A 25,631-nucleotide genomic window follows, 5' to 3' on the forward strand; every position below is an offset into this window, starting at 1 on the left:
TTTTTTCTTCCTTCCTTGGTAACATGGAACAGTGACAGATGAACACTATTCCTAAACACCACATCATATAAAATATCCAAGATGCACTTGATGTTTACTTATATTACACAAGATGGTTGATAACCTTCATTGAATTGCCAATTCTACAGGGCCAGTCCATTGGATCCCAGCTCACATATTCTGTTGTGAGCTGCACTGGCACATAGGTGCTAAATAAATATTAATAAATATTCATTGAATCAAACCTTTCCCTCCAAACATCAAACTCCAAAAATAGACCTGCTATGGGTGCCTTCTAGTAACTAGTAAAGAAAATGACAGCCAGTCATGATTCACAAGTGTTTTACTGACCAGAGGAGTATGGGAATGTGAAATGGCTTAGTCAGAGTAGAGGAAAGCACAGAAATCAAGATTTTTTGGATAACACCTGGCCAGGAAACCCTCACAATAAGGGTCATACATTTTTCATCAGGAATTTCACCATTAGTAGAACATTCTCATCTCACTCCTTTAGAACAATATGAGTAAGTATCACAATATCCAAGTCATTTTGACTTGGACAATCTATAGTCTGCTATGGCCGGCTTATATTTCCCCTCTCGTTTTGATGTTTGTAACATTATTTCTTTGTTCTGAAGAGATTTTTTTCCAACTAGCTCAAACAACATTCTTGTCACCAAAGAATCTCATTCCACCTTGAGGTCACTATATCACTGAGATGAGTCCTACACTACAGATCCTCTCGAATCTAGAGAGAGGTAGGGTTCACGTGAGTTTCAAGTAAACAAGTGATAAGATACACATCCCTTACTGTGTTTAATTGCTCCAGTCCATGTGTAGTTCTCATTGACACAAGGGCATAAGTACACTCAATGATATTGTCCTAACTTCTTCCTATTCCTATCCTCTTAAAATAGTATTTCTTTTTGTGGCTGAGTAGAGACTGGCCTGCCTACAAAAGAGTACTCACATATGCTGAAAGGAATTTAACCTTGGAGAAAACCAAAATTTGTCCCACTAACATGTGTTACTATTCAGTAAATGGTCTGAGTGTCCGAAATTCTGACTTAACTTTAGCTTTACAGTGTTAAAGATCCCCAAACAGGACTCTTGAGAGTATTCCACAAGAGAGAGAAGAGACATTTTATTACGACTTTCCCTACGCTAACCAAGGAAAGATGAGACCCTGTTTGTGACCTGGAACCAGTATGGACATCTTCCCTCATCCTGTCAGAGAGCCTGCTCCCTGCATACGACATCCTCCATGGGGCTGGCCTGGTGGTTCTGCCAGCTGCTGGGGGCATGGCAACAACGCTTATTCTTACGTCACAGTTTTCTAAAGGAAGAGAAGCAGTTTCCAAAGCAGAAATCGCTGTCCCTGCAGACCATTGTTGCTTAGGCGCTTCCGGAGAGGGCGTGCCATCTCTTCACCAGCTCTTTGGGCTTACTGATCATCTCATTCCAGTGTTCCAGTTCTTTCCCCCTCGTGTACATGAAAGGTCCCACTACTACACGGCCCAGCTGCTGGCTTTCTGGATTAAAAAGGGGAGGGAGGAGGGAAAAGCAACAGTTATTCTCTGTCCATGATTGGAGTTTGCTCAGCACCACATTTGAGTTACTTCTCACCCTCACTTTAAGGAAGTAGCAAATTCACTCTTCATTATACAGATAGGAAAACAGGTATCAGTTAAAAGCTTTAAACTTGTATTCTAATATCTGTGGTCATATCTTCTATAAAATAGTGATAGTAAGGAATCCTCCAAAATTCAATTAACCAATGTGGGCCTCTCTTTTCTAACAGTAAGCTGTGCAGGTGCTATCATATGGTAAATGGGGTGACAGGAAATCCTCGATTCAGATCCCTTCCTCAGACAGGGCATTGCAGCCCTGGGCAAGCAAACACTACCTTTCAGCCTTGATTTCCTTGACATGAGGTATCTGGATGGCATAGTAGAAAGAACACAGGAACTGGTGTCAAGAAGACCTGAGTTCAGATCTAGCCTCAGACTCTTAATAGCTGTAGGACTCTGGGCAAGTCACTTAATCTGTTTGCCTCAGTTTCCTCAACTGTAAAATGGGGATGATAATGGCACCTTACTGGGTAGTTGTGAAGATCAAGTAAGATAATAATGGTAAAACACCTAGCACAGTGCCTTTCATGTTATATGTATAAATGTTACTACTATAGCTACTATAAGGTCATTTGACATCTGGGTGTCCAAGCTTGGGATCAGAAAGATAAACTGCCTTACTGTCCCCTTCTGTGTTCTGCAGCACCGTCAGGCTCAGACTTGCAGTGTCTAACTCCACGGGATCAGCCTTGAAACTGAAAGTTTCATTATACACAGGATTGGGGGAGCCCAGCACAGCAGAGGTCTTCTTGCATTTGACAAATTTGTTGTGGTTCATCAGTGACACTTTGACAAACACACCTAAAGAAACCAAAGTGAGAAACCATAGGAGATTGTAGAGGGAACACTAAATAGATACCTCCATTTATCTTCTCCCTGGGAAGGCCATAAAATCTCTATACTGAAAACAAACCTCTGTGGAAGTATCTTGATGGAATAAACCAGTCAGTAGAAGCCAAATGCCCATTGTTACCTTAACCTGTAGATGGGTCTCCCAAGCTGAGTAAGACAGAATTTTCCCCTCCTTCCTCACTTGTAGAATATGCCCAGTTTGGCAAACATGCTGCTGTGCCCTAGGAACTCAGCCAACATGACCCATAACCATTGCAGCCAGGGCCATTATCAAAGGAAACGAGGGTTAATTATTTTAATGTCTTTCTAGTCTGACCATCCATCTTAAGGCTTAGTGACAGCTTTTCCTTCCTCCCAGGCTTTGGAGAGCATTCATAGTCCAGACAAGATTTTTACTTATTTGAAAATAACACAAGACCCTGGCACCACATTCACCCAAGCAGCAAATAATATCATGAAAATGGCAGCTATGTTTCTGGGCCCAGCCAGTGGGCCCTCTTCTCTGGGTTTTGTGACCTTCCCAACATTCCTGTTCCACAGGAACTCCACTGCTTCAGTTAGGAAGGATTTTAGGCTCTGGGCTCAAGCTTCTTTAATCCCTAAAGAGAAGCTCAAATCCTACCAAGCCTAAAGTGAAGAAAGTTGACTCCATTTCTAGGGAAAGTGGATTGACTTTCCCTGTTACCAAAAGGTAATAAGTAATGGGGGAGGAAAAAGGACACACACACACAAAAAAAAACACTGTAATAACCAAGTCCCTAGCTTCTTCTCCCCCACACTGGGTGCTCTCCACCCTATGCTCTGACTCTGCCCTTGCCCTAAAAGAGCTCCTAGACTCAGGGGAATGAGGGCAGGGGTAAAGACTTGTCCTGAGCACAAATCAAAACCACCCAAGAAGAGTGAGATTAGAGGAGGGAGGGGCAGGGAGGGAGAGGGGAAATAACTAGTGGCTGAGGGATCAAAGAAGGCTTCCTGGAGGAGGTTCAAGAAAGGAAGTTCTAGGCATAAAAGAGGAGTGTAAAGAACAGTGTGAACATGGAAGGGAAAGAGTTCAGGGCACACAGACAGCAACTGGTTCAGTTTAGCAGTATCCTAAGATAATAGATACTTGGCCCGGCCTCAGAGAAGCCCTAGCTTCCTTTAAGGAGTTTGAGTTGGAGCAGCTAGGTGGCACAGTGGATGGAGCACTGGCTCTGGAGTCCGGAGAACCTGAGTTCAAAGCTGGCCTCAAACACTTACAAGCTGTGTGACCCTGGGCAAGTCACTTAACCCCTTTGCCTCAGTTCCTCATCTGTAAAATGAGCTAGAGAAGGAAATGGCAAATCACTCCAGTATCTTTGCCAAGAGAACCCCAAATGGGGTCATGAAGAGTCAAACATGACTGAACGTTCTTTCTGTATATTATATGTATCAAATATATATATTTGTAAATATATATTTTACATATATACATATATATGCATATTACATATATATATATATACACACACGCACACACACATATATATAGAAGTTCACAGACCCCAACACAAAGCCTTTCCTGGTTCACCTCTGACTGCTCATGCTCTCCATTTATTTGCATTTATCATTTTCACATTTATTTCATATGTGCTTATACATGTACTGTCTCCTCCATTAGAATGTGAGCTTCTTCAGAGAAAGGACTGTTGTCTTCTTTGTATCTGTATCCCCATCAAGCATAGTGTTTGGCACTCACTAACATGCTTTTGGATTGATCACTCAGAAACCATCTAACTTAACTGTCTGATTTTCAGATTAGAAAATTGAGCCCCAGGGAGGCAGGGTCACAGCTAGTAAGTGTCTGGGGTGGATTTGAATCTAGGTCCTCTGACTTTAGAGCCAGGATTCTTAGCTTATACTATACCAAACAGTAGAAGGAAGTACAAATATAATAACAAATTATAACAAATAGGATGAGGTGAAGGAACAAGGAACGTTTAGCCTGAAAAAGAGATGATTTAGGATGGATGAACTGGCTATTTTCAAACATTTAAAGGGATTCAAGTTGCTGCTTGAGGGACAGTCATGTTTCTTGAGGGCTCCCAAGGGCAGAGTGACATAGGCTTTGGATGGTATTTGCCAAGGTTTGATGTGAGAAAAACCTTAGCTAATGATTAAAGCTATCACAAAGTACAGGAGTCTACCTGCCTCAGCAAGGAGTGGGGGCCTCTATCACATGTGGTCTTCAAGCAAAAATTGGATGACCTCCTTTGTGGGGTGTCATAGAAAAACAGTCTTCCTCAGGCACAGATAGGATGAGATAGGCTCTGAGGTTTCTCCTGGCTCTGAAATTCTAGGATTCTATGTAATGTGAAGAAATGGGTTGTGGAAAGCATTGACTTCTTCCCCCCAAGTCTGTTAGGATCAACTTTACTAGAAGAAAGTCAATCCCCTAAGGCAGGAATTCTTAACTGGGGAGAGGCCACTGGCCCCCATAGGCTCCAAGTCCGTGGATAGATTTAGGGGATTCTGCGAATTTGTACGGGGGAAAAATATTCCATCTTTTCACCAATCTCTAACTGAAATTTAGTACTTCCTTTAATTATGAATGTTGGCAACAAAAGACTGCCAAAGTGGTCCATGCTACAAAAAAAAAAAAATGGTTAAGAACCCCTGCCCCCAGGGTTTCTAGACTTCAAGGCCACCGTAATGGAGGCTAAATTCCCGGACATCGTCTCAGCAAAAGGGAAGCAGAACTCACTAACAACATTCCTGTCATCCTGGAACTTCAAGCCCTTGGCTCTCAGAACCACCACAGTCAGGCGTCCCAGGTAGTCATTGTAGCTGAGGGAGAACTGGATGTCCCCAAACTTGGAGGGTGGCTGTAGAGAACAGAATGAACAATGAGCTTAAGAGAAGAAATTTGTCTGAAAGGCATGACAAGTGGCTTTTATGAAGCACCTAGCCTTCTCCAACAGCCACAGTGATTACTTCCAGGTAGTGAGCTCACCATGCCAACACTGTGGCTAAATCCTTTCTCCCTAGCTCCCATTAGCCTCTCTGGCTTACTTCAAAGCTTACCTCCTCCAGAGGCCTGTTCTGATTCCACCAGCTATGAACGCCTCTCTTCACCCCATTATTACTGTATAATTATTACTGTATATAGTATATATATGCATATGCTTTCTATACATTTTATATATACTTATGTATGCAAATGGTTCCCTGGAAAAAACAAAAGTTCTTAATTTTGTCTTTGAATCCCTACAGCCCAGCACACTATCTTGCTTTGTATACTGCTAACTGATAAATAATCTTTACAACTCTTCTAACTCCAAATCCATAATCTCATGATCAGAATCAGGTCAACAAAACAAAGACTTTGAGCTTAGAACACTTGAATCTAAGTAATACCTTTCTGGACAATTTCCGTTAAGTCTTTATATTCTTTGAAAAATTTCTGCATCTTGGAGAAATCAATTTTGTTGATAATTACTATTTGCTGATGTTTTTCACCATTTCCTATACAGGCAGCTCATTCATGGCTGTCACTGCTTTACAGAACTGTCCCTTAAACGAAGGTCAGTCATTTGTGAGGCAAGAGAAGAAGGTGGTGCATGCTGGAAGGTCCTTGTCACCATCTCTACAAAGTCATGGGGGGTGTCTTTTCATGTCTCTTTTATGGAGCCATTTTTGCCAGTTTTGCAAGTTTCATTTTCTATTGCTTTCTGGTGATTATTCTTTCCATTTACCCCAAACTGATTCCTAATAACCTAAAAAAGTAAATTGGATGGAAGGCTTTCTTTGCTGGCTGGATGCCTGGCCAGGGCCGTCTGTGGGACAGGAACTCTTATAATACAGTCTCTCATTCCCTCAAGCAATCACTCATCAATCCAAGACAGCATGGTGCATTGAAAATGTCATTAGATTTAGAGTCAGAGGAACCTGAGTTTGGGCAAGTCACTTAAAAAAAATATTCTTTCAGGCCTCAGTTTCCTCCTCTGTAAAATGAAGGAGTTGGACTTGCAAGGTCCCTTCCCCAAGTTTCAGTGACCTTTACAAAATCCACTCCAGTGTTCTGTTGCAACCCTGCCACAACCTAGTCAGTCGCTACTCTAACATAAGGTGATATTTGCCCAATTAGTTTAACCTTTACTAATCACCTACCTCCAGGCTCTCTGCTTCCAAGTCTCTCCAGACCATGGGCCGACTACCACTTGTTAGCATCTCTTCTTTCAGTGGGAAGAGCACTTGGCCCAGGAGGCGATGCTTTCTATGCTTGTCCACGTGGAACACGGAAAACTTCAGCACCCTCTGAGTGACTGTCCTGCTGGATACCTGAGTGGGGTGGGAAGGAGAATCCCAGGACTGAGTCAAGTGCCAAAGAGGGGTCTGGGAGATTGCTTTTGTTTTTCAATTAACAAGCATTTATTTTTCTCTCTCTCACCCACCTTCTTTCCATTGAAGGTGGGGGAGGAAAAGTGGGGAAGGGGGGAAGCAGAAACAATCTTGTAACAAATATACATAATCAAGCAAAACAAACCCCCTCTATTGGCCAGATCCAGAAATGTTATGTCTCAATCTGCACCCTGAGTCCATCTCCTCTCTAGATAGCATGCTTCATCAATCCTCTGGAATCCTGGTTGTTCATTGGATTGATCTGCCTTCTAAAGTCTTTCAAAGTTATTTGTCCTTACAGCATTGTCATATTGTATAAATTATTTTCCTAGTTCCACTCACTTCACTCTACATCAGCTCATAGAAGTCTTCCCAAGTTTCTCTAAATTCTTGCTATTCATCATTTTCATTGTGTAAGAATATTTCATTATGTTCATATGCCACAATTTGCTGAGCCATAGCCCAACTGATGTAACCCATCCCTTGTCCACAAGGATATCATGGGAGACTTTGTCAGATGCCTTGTTAAACCCATGCAAATTTCATCTATGTCCCATAATCTATCAGTTTACTAACTCTATCAACCTTCCTATATTTGTACAACTTTTTTTTCATATTAAGTACTGGCATGCTGCTAAAAACAGGTTTAGTAATGATGCTAAGCTCTAGAGGGTACACACGTGCATGTGAGCACCTCTGTGCTCTTCCCTGAAAAGCTGTATACAAAGGAATTGGCCATACCAATATTGGAGGGGCTTCAGATCTCTGATCAATGCAATAACCAATTGTGACTTCATTGGAATTATGGTGAAGCACATCTGCCTATCAACAAAGGAGTGATGGCCCGCTGGTGATGAATGAAGCATGCATTTTCAGACATTTTCAGACTTGGCCATGAACCAAGTGTTTTGCTGGGCTACACTTACTTGTTTCAAGAGAGTCTTCTATTGGGGTGGAGAAGTCATTGGAAAGTACTATTGATATATACATTATAATATATGTTATTATTATTATTATATAATATAATGTGTAGAAATACATTATACATCTAAAAAAAAAAGGCAGGGAATGTGAACTATATAATAGTACTGTTGAGTAAAGTTTAGATGATTGGATGACTACAGAGAGGCAACATGGAGAAGTAGGTGGAAAGCCTGCTTCACAACCAGAAAGATCTGGGTTCAAATTCTACTTCTGATACCTTGTGACTACCTGACCCTGGTAGACCAATGCTATCAAATTCATACAGAGATGGGGATCATTAATCCGTATACAAGGATCCCTGTGGGCCACATTGTAACTTAGTTCTAAAATGTAATAGTATCTATACTTTACTGTATTTTTATTTATTTTGTTATAGTTCCCAGTTTTTTGTTAAATAGTTCCCATTTTAATCAGTTTGGGTCATCCTCAGGAGTGTTCGACTGGATGCAGCATGTTTGATACCTGTTCTAAATAACCCTTTAAGCTTCTCAGTTGCAGAGAAGATGCTGATTTGCATTGGTAGAGGAAGATTTCTCACGAGGGAGTTGTCTGGACCAGTGAAATCTCTAGTCCAGTCCTGCTCCTTTTAATGACTACATCCAAAGTGCTGATTAATGTGTATGAAATTTTATAGTGTTTAAAGGAGGGTCCCAGGTCCCTCCTATCTTCAACATTTCTATCAAGGACTTAAATGAAGGTAGAGAGGTAATATTTGTCAAATATGCAGATAACACAAAACTAAGATGTACTGGATGACAGAATCAAACTGTAAAGTCAAAAAAAAAAACCAAACCAACCCAAAAATGGCTTTGGAAGGATTGTAATTATGAACTGAATCAGTAAGAGCTTAATAATTTCAGTCTGACAAAATGAAACAGATAAGAGCCAAGTAAAGGAACAGGGATATATGAAGTCTTGTACTTGGGTTCAAAAAAGTCCATTGCACAGGTGCAGGATAAGGGAGATATGGCTAAATAATTAACTCATGTTTAAAAAAAAAAAAGACCATGATTTTGGTCATTTATAGACTTGTTGGCATCAGAGACTTAACCTTGCCCACAAGATTCCCAGTCATGCCTCTCAGCAGGTCGTTTCTGTATAAGGTCCTGAAACTGTTCTGTGCAGGACAGAGGAAGGAGTCAGTCTTGCCTACAAGGTTCCAAGCTTTATTCAGCTAAAAGAAAGCAACTTTTTACAATTAGTCAATAATGCGATGAAGTTGAAAGAAAAATTAATGCATTCTTAGGGAGCATTAATGGAAGAATGGTGTCTAGAAAAAAGGGGGGAAAGTAACAGTTCTACTGTTCTCTGCCCTGCTTATACCACCCCTCAAAGACCTTGTCCAGTTTTCTGAAAACCCCAACAGTCAGTGTTTCCATAGATGAGAAATTAGGATGATGAGTGAGGCATCTTAACAATTTGTCACATGAGGAAAAATGGGGGGAACTGGGAACCATAGGCCCAGAGACAGGACATATGATAGGGGAGCTAGACAGCGCAGTAGATAGAGCACTGGGCTTGGAAGGCTCAGGAAGACTCATCCTCATGAGTTCAAAACTAGCCTCAGACATTTACTATCTGTGTGACTCTGGGCAAGTCACTTAATCCTGTTTGCCTCAGTTTCCTTACCTGTAACATGAACTGGAGAAGGAAATGGCAAACCATTTCAGTACCTTTGCCAAGAAAACCCCAAGGAGTCATGACTGAAACAACTCAATGATAAAGGATATATGATAACCATCCTTAAATATCCGAAGGTCTATTGAGATAAACTTTTGATTCTTCTACGTCTTAATATCTCTTGCATCCATCCCCTTCTCTCTTCTCACATAGCCACCCCCCTAGTTAAGGCCCTTATCTCCTCTTGCCTGGACTATTTCAATAGTCTCCTAATTGGTTTCCCTGCCTCCAGTCCCTCTTCTCCAATCCATCCTCCACATAGCTACCAAATTGATGCTCCTAAAGCCCCACTCTAACCCTGCCCCTCCCTATCTCAAAAAACTTCAGTGAATCCCCATTGCCTCTAAGATAAAATTTAAATTCCTGTTTTGCATTCAAAGCCCTATTTCTGACATGTTTCCAGATTGATGTCACATAATTCTCCCTAACATATTCTACACACTTGCCAAATTGGCCTACTTGCCATGCCCTGTATATGGCACTCCATCTTCCACTCCTTTGCCTTTGCACAGCCTTCTCCCTTCTCACCTCCAACTCTTAGAAGCCCTGTGTCCATTGAAGTAAGGCCCAGCTCAAGTGCCACCCTGATCTACCTGTCTCCTGATAGATTTAGGAGTCAGTCCTGGAGAACCTCACCCCACCCTGTGCCTGTTCCCTGAGATTACCTTTTATCTTCTCTGTATATATCTTGTCCATAAACAGTTATTTACATGTTGGCTCCTCCATCAGAATATGAACTTACTGAGGGCAGGGACTATTTTTCTCTTCCCCCCATACTTTTATTGACATAAATGTGCTTAATAAATGTTTGCTGATGCACTAAGGACAAAAAATGAACCACTGCATACACAAGGAAATAAAAGGACTTCACTGAACCCAAGAGGACCCATTCCTGCGCTCGAGTTCTAAAGGTGACTATATGTGTATTAGGAAGATGTGGGGGGAGATGGACAGAAAGAAAGAGAAGCAAGCCCCTTTCCAAACAAGCCCCAAGCCTTCCCAGGATAGACCTCTGGGCCTCCCCCATTCTGCTCCCTGGGGGAGTCAGTACCTGGAAAATGAAGTTCTCATCAAATTGCGGGTTGGAGGTTTTACACTTCGTTTTGGACTGCAGAAAGCGCCGCTCATCAGGCAACAGATAGAGCTTCACCAAGGGACTGCAAGTCTCTGATGGGGAGGGGGTCTGCAGCTTCCGGGCCTTGATCAGGCCCACCAGCAGCCTCTCTGCCTCCTGTTCATACTCCACTGTGAACCATAACCTCCCCAGACAGCCTTCAGGGAAGTCCGTCTCACTCTTGTCCTCAGGAAACTTGTAAAGCTCTGGGTTAATTGTCCCAATCACATATGCACCCCCTGAAACAGACATATCAGGGGCTTCAAAAGGAGGAGGATACACTGATATATAACAGACAGGAAACCTACCTTGGCATTACTTTTTTTTCCTTCAAGGAAGCTAGTTCAGGTGAGGCAGGTGAGTGGGTACTAGAAGCTTCCAGCTTCCAGGCCCATCATGATCTATCAACTCCCAAGGCAGCCAGGAAAAAATGTATCTCTGGATCCAGATTCAGATACTGGATAAAGGAGGCAGCTCCAGAATTTGGAAGTCACAGGTCTAGGCCCTGACCTGGCCTCAGAGCAGGAAAATTCTGACATATGTTGACTATGCAATCTTGGAGAAATCACTTTACCAATCACCGTCATTGGCAATTCTCTGAGATTATCAGTTTCAGAACACTTACTGGAGGGAATTTCCTGTCTGGTATTTCCCAATAACAATAAAATCACTGGTATAAACTAAAAAAGAAGAGAAAAAGATCCTCCTGTTTCAATGACATTTTTCCACTTACTGTTTCAAAGACAGCTCCTGCTTTTACTCTATATTTACTTCCACTAGAACTTCTCCTGCCTAGAACATCAGTGTCATTTCCAGAAACACCCCTCAATTCTAAATTCCTTCTCTTATAATAAAAAGCAACTGATAAAGCAACCACATTTGGAAGCATATGTAATATTCCAAACCTCTCCAACAGAAAAGAATCTTCTATTTAACTCAATCTCAAGTGTTCTCTCTTCTGTGAAGCCTTTTCTAGTCATCTGAGCCCACAGAGAGTTCTCTAGATTCTATTCAAATGTAAACGTCTTTAAGTTCCCACTATGGTGTATGCAGAATGTTACTTGTATTTACTTTCCTTTATATGTGAAGGTATTTCTCCAAGTCACTTGCAGAATTTGTTGTTTGTCATTGGAATTATTAAATTTAAACACTATATGTCTTGAAGTTTTGCAGCATAGGATTTCTTTGTGGAAGAGATCTATAGATTCTTTAGACTGGCATTTTCTTTTCTGGGTTCAGAAGTTCTGAGAAGTTTTCTTGCACGATGTTATTCAGGTTTTTGTATTGGTTGTATGCTGCTGGGAGACCTGTAAACCTTTGGTTGTCTCTATGCATTCCTCTCTTTCATGTTTGCTTGTATGGAAATCATGTTTTATTTTTAACATTATTGGTTCTTGCTACTCTTCTTCCAGACTCTCCCTCATTTTTGTGTGTTTTCATTCCCAATCTGTCATTCTCTCTTTTGTTTCTGTGATAAAGTTTACTACCATGGATTTACATTTTTCTGTTTTGTCAATTACTTCTGCCATGCTGGCCAAAAATTCTACTTTCAGAATTATTATTTCTCTTAAAGGATTCAAGAGCATCCCACTGAGATTGCTACTTCTTGAGAATTCACAGGATCCCCTGCCTCTTCAGTATTGACTCATTTTCTTTTGCTTCACCATTTTTTTCATAGCTGTCATAATTTCGATCTTTTTTTCTTCTATTCCTCCACTGCTCACTTTATGACTCCCTCCCCTCTGATGATAATTTCCCCAAGTGAATGGACTTCAAAGCTGTCTTTGAAAGCTGCCCAAAACAGGCAATTTACATTTCACTAGCTTTGATCTGTACCCCAGGTGTTTCCTAGGGGCACAGAACTGGCCCCTGCTAGATGCCAGTCCCCTTTCCTTCAAGCCCAGTGGAGCCATACACACTCCAACATCCTGCCACAGTTCCCTGTATTTATAAGTTCTCTGAATATTGCTCCAGCACAGAATGCTGCCACACCACAGTCCCAGCCAGGAAAACTTCTGCCTGTAGGCTTCTCGTGTTAGAAAGACTATGGGGTAGGAGGCAAGGGGGCAGAGTTAAGTTCTGTTGCATCCCTGCCAGAGCATGGCAGCCAGTGCGGGAGGAGGTTAGGAAGTAGGGAGTCACTTTCTTTGCTGTTAGTTAATCAGTTTGTTTTCCCCTTAGAGTTCTTGGTGTCTTAGATCCTGGAAACAGCTAAAATTACTTTCTTGTGTATAACTTTTAATTTGGAGAAATTTGAAAGATCATGAAGATCTCAGGAAGTTATCTGCTACTACATCTAATTAATCACAGAATTCAGAACCTTTCCAGCCCTTTCTATTTTTCCCCACTGCACACTCTGTACTCCAGCCAAACTGGCTAACTCTTTGCCCACTTTTCTCCCCAAACTCCACCAAAATATACTGTGCTCTTCTGCCCCTGTCTGTTGGTCCACTTTGTTCCCAATGCCTGGAATGTTCTCTCTTCCTTCACCTTGTAGATGCCCATCTTGTTCAGATCCTGCCTCCTCCATGAAGCTCCCTCTGGTCTCTAGGCTGAGTAGTTATAATCTTCCTCCTCTGGACAATCAATAGTGCTTTGGCAACTCTCTGATGTGTTTTTCATGAAAAATTTTGTATTATAGTTAATTTCGTCCACATCTTATCACTTTATTAGACCAAATTCATGAGGATAGGAAGCTCATAGGATCTAAACTTTATATTATCCATCACCATCAAAGAATTCAGTATAGAGAAGGAACATAATAAATGTCTTTTGAATGAGTAGAGCCTGAGTGCAGTCTACTCACCAAGTGAATGAAAAGATGACCGAGGCAGGAATTCTGGGGCAATGTAGGGATCACTCTCATCCTGGATCTTCTCTCCACTGGTCAGAGTGATCCAATTCCAGCCATGGAATGAAGGAGGAACAACAAATGGGATACCTTGGGCCCTGTTTACAAAAGCAAGTAAAGGTAGAGGAAATGAAGTGACCAGAATAAGAGACGGCAGGTGTTGGAACAGGCCTGTAAAATAAGAATGGGAACTAGGGAGGAAGGAAGAAATAAATGGACATCGGGAGTACAAATTCTCCTTCTGGGTCTCCTATGGTATCTCCAGGTCTTTACAAATAAAATCCAAGAGAAGGACCCTTAGGCCTGACTAGCTACCCTCCTACAGGGGCAGCTGGTGTCACAATGGATGGAACACAGGGCCCAGAATCAGGAAGATCTGAGTTTAAATCCAACCTCAGACACATTTACATAGCTTTGGACAAGTCACTCTACCTTAGTTTCCTTAATTCTCTAATAGCACCTACCTCCCAGGGTTGTGGTGAAGATCAAATGAGATGTTCATAAAGCACTTAGCACAATTGGCACTATATAAATGATGGTAAGCATTATCACTACACTCTCCAGACTACACCAAAACTGCTCCAAGGACCCTTGCGTCTTGCCACCAACTCTCTTATAAATATTTTGTTTCCCCAATTAGAGTGTGAGTTCTTTGAAAGCAAGAAATTATCTTATTTTCTTCTGCCTATTCCCAGTGCTTGGCACACAGTAAGTACTTAATAAATGCTTTTTTTTCTTCCTTTCATTTGTTCAGGAATAGAAGCAAATCTCTTCTAGCTTTTTCAACTGCATGCCCAAGTCATTGATCTCCTCTTTCTCTATTTTATTTATGCAGGCATTCAAAGATATAAAACTTCCCCTAAGAACTGCTTTTGCACTATCCCATGAAATTTGGTAGGTTGTCTCATTATTGTCATTCTCTTGAATGAAATTGTTGATTGTTTCTATGATTTCTTCTTTAACCCATTCCTTCTTTAGGATTAGATTATTTAGTTTCCAATTGATTTTTGGTTTATCTTTCCATGGTCTTTTATTACATGTAATTTTTATTGCATTATGATCTGAGAAGGATGCATTGATTATCTCTACCTTTCTGCACTGGATTGTGAGATTTTTTATGTCCTAGTACATGGTCAATTTTTGTAAATGTTCCATGTACCGCTGAGAAAAAGGTATATTCCTTTCTATTCCCATTCAATTTTCTCCAAAGATCTATCATATCTACCTTATCCAGAGTTTTATTTACCTCCTTAACCTCTTTCTTGTTTATTTTGAGGTTAGATTTATCGAGTTCAGAGAGGGGGAGGTTGAGGTCCCCCACTAGTATAGTTTTGCTGTCAATTTCTTCCTTCAACTCCCCCAACCTTTCCTCTAAGAATCTGGATGCAATACCACTTGGAGCATACATGTTTAGTAATAAAATTGCTTCATTGTCTATGGTGGAAGCAAATCTCTATATTCTTTACTCACACCCAAGACGTCATCTTTTAGAGGAAAATGCCAAAGTCCCAAACTAAATCGGATTGCTAGGAGGTAAAACTCTCTACAACAGGTCAGAGATACCCCAGCCCACTCCCCTTGGCCTGCTTATTCAGTCTTCTTTTCTCCTCCCTTGGCCTCTCCCTTCCCATGACAGTAGGAGGGTTGAAGGCCATTCACCTGTTGAGCTGGATCACTGCTGACTGGGAAGGCTGCTTTTCCTGTCCACCAGCAGGGGATGGCATTCCAGTCAGCTCCTCATAGGCAGGGGCGACGCACAGCTTCTTCCAGAGACAGTACCCCATGATCCCAATCAGAACCAGCAAGAGCAGCCCCGCAATCACTCCACCGGCCACTACGGTTACCTGCTCTGGGGCCACAAAGAATCAGGCAGCCCTCACTTTTAGGTAAGAGCAAATGGGGAGGCTTCCTTCACCTTCATGACCTGTCCTCTGATGAGCAAGCAATCTGTGGTTCCATTTCCTTAAGCTCAAATACTGCCCCTTGATTCAGTCTCATCCTAGGGGATCTCCTCTAACCTTCCTCCCTACTTTCTCCCATGGCTCTACCACCCAGCGTCCCTCCTTCCTACACACACACACACACACACACACACACACACACACACACACACACACAAACACACACTCCCTTGCCACCAAGTTGCTAAGCAGGGGGCAGGACTTCAAGTGGATAAGTTAAAAAAAATAATCAAATAAGATTCCCAAAAAACTATCCTCCAAAAGCCCATAACAGTGCCTTCTGAGTCACAGGAAGCAGGAAATATGATTATGTGAAAGCCACAGAGGATAAAGCTTTGGGGGAGCACAAAGAACCCACTCAGATAATCAATGACTGGAATTTAAAGGAATTACAATCCAGGCAGAACACAGACAATCATCCTTGGCTATGGGTCTCTTTCCCTTTATGGGAAAGTTACTACCAAGAACTCGGCACAATGCCTGGTTCTATATGATTCCTCGTGATTATGAGAGACAGTGTGGTATAGTGGATGGAGAGGCTGACCTTGGAGCCAAGACCTGGTGTCATGTCCTCCCTCTAACATCTTCTGGCTAGACAAGGAGTTAGTGCAGCAGCTACAAATGGCCCTTATCTCTAGGCACTGGGAGCGGCCCTGAATTTGCTAATAAGAAGAAAAAGCCCAGCTATGCATAAGCAACTGCAGCAAACATTTATTAATCCAGGCGGTGAAGTGGATGGAGCACTGGGACTTAAGAATTAGGAAAAACTGAATTAAAATCCTGCCTCAGACATTTACTAATTTTGTACTCCCAGCCAAGTCAGTACATTTCTCAGACTTGGTTTCCTCATCTGTAAAACAAAGGTAAGAATAACATCAACCTTATAGGGTTGTTCTGAGGACCAAAGGAGACAGCATAAGTAAAGCATTTTGCAAACCTTAAATCACTTTCAAATGGCTAATTATTAAGTGTCTACTAAGTGGCAACATTACAAAAATACCTAGGACAGAGGATGACCTCTCTGTTTGTAGTTTGTTCCTAGCTCAGAAACTGCTATGAAAATGAACTCTGACTTAATTTTCTGCCTTTCTGTTTTTATAGGCACCACCGATCGAAACACCCCTTCCTTCTTTCTCCAGATCAGGAAAGCTCCCAACCCAGATCACTTCTCTCCATGGTTTAAATCAGAAGCTTCTCCCAGAGGATTCAGGCCACCTTAGAAATAAAGAAATACAAGACGAGATGCAAGGGAAAGAAGACTGAATTTAGAGTCTCAATGGGTTCAAGTCAGGGCACTGTCATGTCCTCTCCTTATTATCTTGACCCCTTAGAATCTCCGTTTCTTCATCAGTCAAAGAGGGGATTCTGTTTCACTAACCTCCCAGGGCTGCTGTGATGAAAGTTTTTGATGAAACTAGGTAGAACCAAAGAAGCATTTACACATTTCCCATTTTCTTGGCGCGCGCACACACACACACACACACACACACACACACACACACACACACACACACATCCTTACCCTACTCTTACCCAAAGGAAATAACTGGGGAGAAGGGGCTGATTTTTATTTCTTAGACAACAGCTCTGTAGTATCCACCACCCCTCATCCCAAAGCACATCTGCTCCTCTTGCCCCGGGGAACAATGTCAACCTCTCACCAGACTTATTCCAATTTCCATCTGGAATACCTGCTACCACAGAAGTCTCAGATACTTGGCACAGTGGACAGAGGACTGGACCTTGAGTCAGGAAGACTTGAGTTTAGATCTTCCCTCACACACTAGCTGGGTGAGGCCGGGTAGATCACTTAACCCTTGCCTCAACTGTAATATGAACCCATCTTCTTGAGTTAGGATGAGGCTTAAAGGAGATCATATTTGTACAGCTCTTAGCACAGTGCCCAGCACATAGTAGGGGCTTAAACACTTATCTCCTTCCTCAGTCAGCCTCAGTGGTTCTGCCCTAGAGAAGCAGGGAAGACCAACTTGTGGTGAGGCTTCATCTAGTTCAGACACCTGTGGAAATAGGAAACGCCCCGAATCCTCCTTACTGTCTTACATGCCAGTGCAAAAACAGGATAGTAGGAATCTGCTGGGTCCCCTTCTTACAAGAGGAATGTGTGAGCTTACAAACACAATTTTTTTTCCCCGGGAGACCCCCTTCCCAGTTCCCTGCCAGGTCACCCTCCCCAGCTGCTGCACTCCCACAGTCACCTTTAAGCAGCCCTGGATACCAACCCCAAGGCCAAGGAGGCCCAGGGTCTCTGGGGGAGGAGGGTTCGGTCCCCATCCAAGGTTGGGAGTGTGACTGGGTGCTCCCCTGACAAGTCCTGTGGGCACTACCTGAGGGCAAAGCCCTGGCCTTCAGGAACAAGTGCCCTCCCCCAAACCCAAAAGCAGCAAAGTGGGGGAAACAGCGTGGGGAGGGTCCCTGTCCACTCCCTGCTTAAAAGCATCCCCAGATGGCAGGCGCCTCCTAATTTGGCCTCTCAATTTGGGGACCTGCCAGGGTACTTACCCGGCATGAGTCTGGGGAAGAGCCCGGTTGCCCCAGGGGTACAGGAACCTGGCTCCCCAGGCTCTGGCTCGGACAGAGGCACCAGGAGGTGACTTTCCGCCCAGCCGACGTGGATGTCCCGGACCCTTGGCCGCTCGGTGACCTGAGATTAGCGAACTCCAGATCCGGGCTCCTGCTCCTGCTCCTGCTCCTGCTCCGGCCCGACTCGGGCTCCAGCGCGGAATCTCCACCCCTTCAGAGCTGCCTTGGGGAGCGCCCGGGGATTTAAAGGACTGTGCTGGCTGGAGAGCCTATGGGAAGGGGAAGGGGAAGGGGGCGGGCCGCTCTTCCTCTTTCCTTCCCCCCTCCCTCCAACACCGCCGCCCCAGGAGCCAGACAAGTGTGCGGCTGCCTCCCTGTCCCTGAACGTGGCTCATTCCTTCTGCTAGCAGGAGGCTGTCGTGTAAAATGAGTTGGTGGCCACAGGCTCCACCTTGATGTAGCTGGAAAAGGGCCCAAGTGCCAAGGTCTGTGCGCCGGAGGGAACAGTAAGGGTTGGCTAAGACATTTGGCTAGGTGGGTAATATGGGTATTATTAGCCCCTGTTGCAGATGAGAAAACAGCAGATGAGCGGGAGAGGTGGAAACTGACCTGCCCACCGTCACAGAGCTACTAAGTATCAGGCACAAAATCTGACTTCCCTGGGAGAGGTGGAAACTGACCTGCCCACCGTCACAGAGCTACTAAGTATCAAGCACAAAATCTGACTTCCCTGGGAGAGGTGGAAACTGACCTGCCCACCGTCACAGAGCTACTAAGTATCAGGCACAAAATCTGACTTCCCTGGCTTCCTTTAAGTGATCCCCCCTTCCACAGGAAGGCTTCTCTAACCCGTGTTAATTCCGGTGCCTTCCCTATGTTATTTTTTTCCTCCTATTTATCCTGTATATAAGTTGCTTTGTATATATTTGCTTACATATTGTCTTCTCTATTAGATTGTAAGCTCCTTGAAGACAGTAACTGCCTTTTGCTTCTTTTTGTATCCTTAGCTCTTAACACAATGCCTAGCACAGAATAGGCCCTTAATAAATGTTTATTGATCGATTGTTTTGAACCCAGGTCTTTGTATCTCCAAACACAGAGTTTAACCCACTACTCCAAGACTGCCCTCCACTGATGAGTTTGGGAACTCAGAAGTTGAATTGTAAAGTAGGGACTGAGAAAGTAAAGACTACTGGGTGGGAAGACACTTGTTTACAGTTAGTGCTGTCCTGTATTGATGACTTGGAGAAAGAAGTTATGCGCTGGTAACAAAGATGAATCTCTAACAAGATGAGCCCCAGTCAATCAATCAAAAAGCATTTCTCAACTGCCAGGCATTGTGCTAGACCCTGGAGAGAGAGGATCATAGAATCCTTGAACTGCGAGGCAACTACTAATTAAAATCAATGATAGTTAAAGTGGAGCCTGGTCTCTGACATCTCTTCCTACACAGAGTCTGTAATGATGCCCTCCTCCTCCCTCACCTCACATTTGTCTAGGCCTTTAAATTTCACATCTATTATCTCTTTTTACCCTTCCAACAGCCTTGTGAGATTAACTCCTAAGATCATAGATCTAGGCTGGAAGAGACCTTAGAAAACTTGTCCAGTGTCTAAGGTAGTGAGTGACAGAGCTGGGATTTGAATTCAGATCCTGTGACTCTTAATTTTCTAGCTCTTCATCTTGTGTCCCACTGCCTCATTTGACAGATTAGGAAAATTCAATCCACTTTTTCCAGGCAATCTTAATGACAATGGAATTGCTGCAACTAATCTAATAAATGACTATTTTTGCCAAACCAGAATTCAATACTGACAGGGGTACCAATGGACATATTGTGGGTGGAAAGAGTTTAACTCTTGATAAGAATCTCTAAATACTAGGGACAACTCCCAAACAACCTAGTTTCCCTCAATAATTTACTATGAATTCTCATCTAAAAATATGTAAATATTTCTTGTATATATTTCTATAATTCTTGTGTCAGACAGTTCCTTCTGACACTCTCACTTGCCTGACTTCTTGCTCCCACCTGAAGAGAACTGGGAACTTAAGTTATCTGGCAGATACTAACTCACAAGCAGCCACTAACTCCCCTTATAAGCATTTGGGCTCACAAGGCTTCAAAATACCAAAGAGTTTTATTTAGAATTAAGGGATACAGAAAATACTCATAGTCAAGCCCAAAGGAATTGAAAAATTCTCCCCATGGAGAGAACCAATATTCTCCTTAGAGACTTAGTCTTCTCCCATGACTCACAGTATTATTCTTGATAGGGCTTCAGAAAGGGGAAAGGGCTTAAGGTTCATTCCCCTGAGTCATTGCTCTGCTGCTGCATTCATTCTTTACCCTCCAATATCCCATACCTCTTCTGTACCATGCTGCTCTTTCCTTAACCTCTTATCTTCATAAAATAGTGCCAGCTTTTAGGTAGCTAATCTAGAAAGGAATTATAATGAAGTTCTAGCTAACCATATTAAAGCTTTCATGGGTCAGAATATTCCCAGACTAATTGCAACTTTTAGGATTGAAGACCTGGTTTTCACAGATCCACCTTCAGATGGCTGAAGAAACCATTTCTCCTGCACTCATTGCCTTTCACTTCTTAATGCCTTGTAGACAGTTTATAACCATTGATCTCCCTTTTCCTCTATTACCAGGACAGTTGCCTCTTGCTCAAATCAGTACCCCCAAAGTAGTGTTGGGGCTTGAAAGAACACTCTTGGTCTCTTGCCACTGACATTTCCAACCTCCCATCCTGCCCTAGTCCAGGTTTTGCAATTATCTGAGCTACCTCTTATAGTTTTCCACAATTGAAAGAGGATAGAAATAGCTCAGACATGAAGGCTCAGGGAGAAAAACTTATATTGAGGAAGAAGAACCTATAGAGGAGAGAAAGACAGATTTTATAGTCCTTCCTACATTTGTATCTACAACCTTAGGCATAACCCAACTTCTTGGGTGTAATAAGTTCTGTAAGTTAACTGTCCCATTTGTAAAATGAGACTTTCTTTAGATTTCAGTTTACCCTATTTCTAAAAAGTGGCCCTCCATCCTATCCTAACAAATTTCTGGAAGAGGAGAATTAGTTGTTCTTTCAGCATCTTGCCATGCTTAGAGTCAGAAAGTTTATCCTTATACCTTCACATCTGCCCTGTCACAACACCTACCAACAGCTTCTCCCCCATATCAACTATATTTTTTAAAAAAGAAAGAAAGTGAAAAAAAGTGTGCCTCATTTTGTACTCAGAGGTCATCTGTCTCTCTCTGGAGGTGAATAGCATCTTTCAACATGGATCTCTTAAAAATGTCTTGGATCATTGTCTTGATCAGAGTAGCTAAATCTTCCACAGTTGATCATCCTCACAATATTGCTGTTACTGTGTACATTGTCCTCCTGGTTCTGCTCACTTCATTTTGCATCAGTTCAGGTCATTCCCCAATTGATAGGCACTCTCTCAATTTCCCATTCTTGGATACCACAGAAGAATATTTTTGTACATGTAGGTCCTTTTCCTTTTTCTTTGATCTCTATAGGATACAGCCCTAGTAGTAATATTGCTGGATCAAGGGTATACATGGTTTTATAGCCCTTTGAGCATAGTTCCAAACTGTTTTCCAGAGCTGGACCACTTCACAACTCTATCAACAGTGCATTAGTGTACCAATTTTTCCACATCCCCTCCAGCATTTGCCCTTTTTCTTTCCTATCATGTTAGCCAGTCTGGTTGGTGTGGAGTGATATCTCAGAGTTGTTTTAATTTGCATTTCTCTACCTATTAGTAATTTAGAGCATTTTTTAGTGTGATTACTGATAGCTTTGATTTCTTCTTCTGAAAATTCCTGGTCATATCCTTTGATCATTTATGAATTGGGGAATGGTTCTTATTTTTATAAATTTGATTCAGTTTCCTGTATATTTGATACTTGAAACCTGTATCAGAGAAAATCATTGTTAACTTTTTCCCCCAGTTTCCTTTCTTCTTTCTAATTTTTGTTGCATTGGTTTAGTTTGTGCAAAAACTTTTAAATTTTAATTTAATTTAATATTTTGCTTCCCATGATCTTCTCTATCTCTTGTTTGATTATAAACTCTTCCCTTATCCACAGATCTGAAAGGCAAATTTTTCCATGCTTCCTTAATGTTTAAATCATGTACCCATTTTGACTTTATCTTATTATACAGTGTGAGGTGCTGTTCTATTCCTAGTTTCTGCTGAACTGTTTTGCATTTTCTTTAGCAAGTTTTTGTCAAATGGTGAGTTCTTGCCCCTAAAACTTGGATCTTTGGGTTTATCAAACACTAGATTACTATGGTCATTTACTACCATGTATTGTGAACCTAATCTATTCCATTGATTCACCACAATTTCTTAGCCAGTACCAGTACTCTTAGCCAGTACTGTTTTGATGGATTACCACCTTGTAATATCATTTTAAATCTGGACCTACTAAGCTACCTTTCTTTATATTTTTTAATTGATCCCTTGATATTCTTGATCTGTTGTTCTTCCAGATAAATTTTGTTATTTTTTTCTAGATCTATGATTCTTTGGTAATTTGATTGATATGATACTAAATAAGTAAGTTAATTTAGGTAGAATTGTCTTTTCAGCCTACCTATGTGCAATTAATATTTCTCTGATTGTTTAGATCTGTCTTTATTTGTGTGAAAATGTTTTGTAATTGCTTTCATATAGTCCTTTGGTTTGTCTTGGCAGGTATTGTATATAATCTGTGGTAATTTTAGGTGAAATTTCTATTTCTATTCTATTCTGTTTCTTCCTTATTGGTAACATGTAGAAATGCTGGTGATTTATGTGGGTTCATTTTATATCATGAGACTTTACTAAAGTTGTTAATTATTTCAACTAGTTTTCAGTTGATTCTCTGTATATCCTATGTATATCATCTTAACTGCAAAGAGTGATAGCTTTGTTTCCTCATTACTTATACTTATTCTTCAATTTATTTTTCTTGTCTTATTGCTTATTTGCCATTTCTAATACAATATTGAATAATAGTGATGATAATGGAAAACTTTGCTTCTCTCCTGATATTATTGGAAAGGCTTCTAGTCTATCCCCATTACAGAAATGTTGGCTCATGGTTTTAGATAGATAATTGCTTATTATTTGAAAAGAGGCTCCATTTATTCCTGTGCTTTGTAGTGTTTTTAATAGGCATGGGTGATTAATAAGAACAGATGTTCTTCATTTTGTCAAAAGCTTTTTCTGCATCTATTGATATGTGAATGATTTTTGCTGGTTTTGTTACTGAGATGGCCAATTAATTATGCTTATATTTTTCCTAATATTGATCTAGTCCTGCATTCCTGCCATAAATCCTACCTGGTTATAGTGTATGTTTTTTTGTGATGGATTGCTGTCTCTTTGTTAGTATTCTATTTAAAATTTTACAACAATATTCAGTAGGGAAATTGGACTAAAGTTTTCTTTCTCTGTTTTTACTTTCTCTGGTTTAGGTATCAAAACCACATTTTGTCAATAAAGGGATTTGGCAAGACTCCTTCTTTACCTATTTTTTCAAATAGTTTACACATTATTGAAATTCATTTGTCCTTAAATGTTTGGTAGAATTCACTTGTAAATCATTCTGGCTATGGGTATTTGTTTTTAGGGAACTCATTTATGACTTGTTCAGTTTCTTCAACCAAGGTTCTTAACCCAGAGTTCATGGACCCTTTAGGGTAATAAATTTCAACAAATCCATGAAGTTGGATGGGAAAAAAACCTACATCTTTATCTTTTACTAACTCTAATTGAAACATAACATTTCCTTCCATTAAGAGTTTTTAAAGAAAATTATTTTAAGAAGAGATTCGGACTGCCAAGGGGTCCCTGACACAAGAAAAGTTTAACAATTCCTGCTGCATACCTTCTGGACTAATCTTTCTAAAACACCACTTTCACTGTGCCCCTTTCCTACTTAAAAGCCTTCAATGGCTTTCCACTACCCATTGATAGTATAGCATTAAAGGTCCTCTACAAGACATTTCCATCCTACTTTTCTAACTGGATCTCCTACATGAACTTTCTACTGCAGTCAAATTGTTTTTTTCACCATTCCCCAAACATGCTTTCCCCTTTTCTACTTCTTCCCCTGGCAAAGAGCAACATTATAGAGCTAAAGATTACTTGAGAACCTAAAAAAGAAAGATGAAAACACCCATTAATGTTTAGGAACATATCATAGCTAAAAATCCTTTTGTAGTTTAGATGGGGAACATTATTAAGGAATTATAGAATTCAGCCTAGTGATCAGCAAGCACAGAAGAGCAGGTGGAAACTTCCCATTAGGAAAAAAGTGACAAAAGAGAGTAAAGGCAATGAAGAAATCCCAGCCAAATCAATTCAATTCAATGACAGTTTCCTAAGCACTATTTCACAGGCACTGGAAATACAAAGATAAAAATGAAACTAGTCTTACCTTTAAGGAGTTTACATTCTACAGCCAGAATGCAACATATACACAGGTGAGTAAATAAAAATATATGCAGGGTGCAGAGCCTAGATGGCAGAGTAGAAAGACGTACATACACTAGCTCTTCCCCCACAGCCCATAAAACACCTGTAAAGAAAGACTCTCAACAAATTCTAGAGCAGCAGATGCCACAGAACAATGAAGTGGAGGAGATTTCCAGCCCAGGGTGACCTGAAAGGGTGACCAGAAAGGTCTGTTGCACCTGATGCGGAGTGGAGCCCAGCCTAGCCTTGGCCTCATGGTACAGCTCCAGGAGGAGGACCCAAGCAGGCCTCAGAGGCAGAATCCCCAGAGGCAGTAGTGGAAGTTTGCAGATCCCTCAACCCACAGGTGCCAAAGGTCAGTGAGAGGGTTTTTTCAGCTGGCTGAGAAAGGAGCAGGGTCTTCTCAGAGCTCTGGCCTCAGGCGGCAGCTGCAGAGGCTACACTGGGCAGCATCAGCTCCCAAAGCAGCCCACATCCATTGGTGTATTGTAAAGCCCCTGGGGGATCTGAGCAACTGATCTTTACCTCAGCTTTGTGTAGTGGCCCTGCCCCCATCTAATGCTCTTGGGGGAATCAAGCAGCTGATCTTTATCTCACACTGAATGGCAGCCCTGGCCCCTCAAAGCCTCTGGGAGAATTGAGCAGCTTATCTGAATCTCAGCCCCCAGTGCTAGCTTGGTGGAACTGGAGGCCAGGTGATTGTGGAGAGGAAACTCTACTAGTCACAGATTCTGGGCACAAAAGTTTCTGGTTGCACCCACATCAGTGTACATACTTGATTGCTCCACCTTGGAGGAACTGAGATCTTACAGATCCCCAGAGTATACCCTCCTCTTGACAAAGGACCCAAAAGTCAAGTAACTGGTTGGGAAAATGCCCAAAAAGGGGGAAAAAAATAAGACTAGAGAAGGTTACTTTCTTGGTGAACAGATATCTTCTCCTATCCTTTCAGATGAGGAAGAACAATGCTTACCATCAGGGAAAGACATAAAAGTCAAGGCTTCTGTATCCCAAACATCCAAAATAAATATTCAGTGGCCTAAGGCCATAGAAAAGCTCAAAAAGGATTTTGAAAATCAAGTAAGAGAGGTAGAGGAAAAATTGGGAAGAGAAATGAAAGAGATACAAGAAACTCATGAAAAGAGGGTCAATAACTTCCTAAAGAAGAC

At 41.7% G+C, this 25,631-nt stretch overlaps 1 protein-coding gene across 1 annotated transcript; it reads right to left on the reverse strand.

Annotated features, from left to right (window-relative positions):
* Nucleotides 1-325: 325 nt before the first annotated feature.
* On the reverse strand, nucleotides 326-18,450 carry SYT15 (synaptotagmin 15). Its single transcript, XM_072627324.1, has 8 exons — nucleotides 17,953-18,450; nucleotides 15,131-15,320; nucleotides 13,427-13,569; nucleotides 10,558-10,859; nucleotides 6,612-6,782; nucleotides 5,206-5,326; nucleotides 2,253-2,432; nucleotides 326-1,532 (listed from the first exon to the last, which is right to left on the reverse strand). Exons 1-8 carry the CDS (start codon nucleotides 17,957-17,959, stop codon nucleotides 1,396-1,398), a joined length of 1,251 nt encoding a protein of 416 aa, XP_072483425.1. The 5' UTR covers nucleotides 17,960-18,450; the 3' UTR covers nucleotides 326-1,395.
* Nucleotides 18,451-25,631: the final 7,181 nt, after the last annotated feature.

Source organism: Notamacropus eugenii, chromosome 1 (assembly GCF_028372415.1).
Source record: "Notamacropus eugenii isolate mMacEug1 chromosome 1, mMacEug1.pri_v2, whole genome shotgun sequence".
NCBI classification, from domain to species: Eukaryota; Metazoa; Chordata; class Mammalia; order Diprotodontia; family Macropodidae; genus Notamacropus; species Notamacropus eugenii.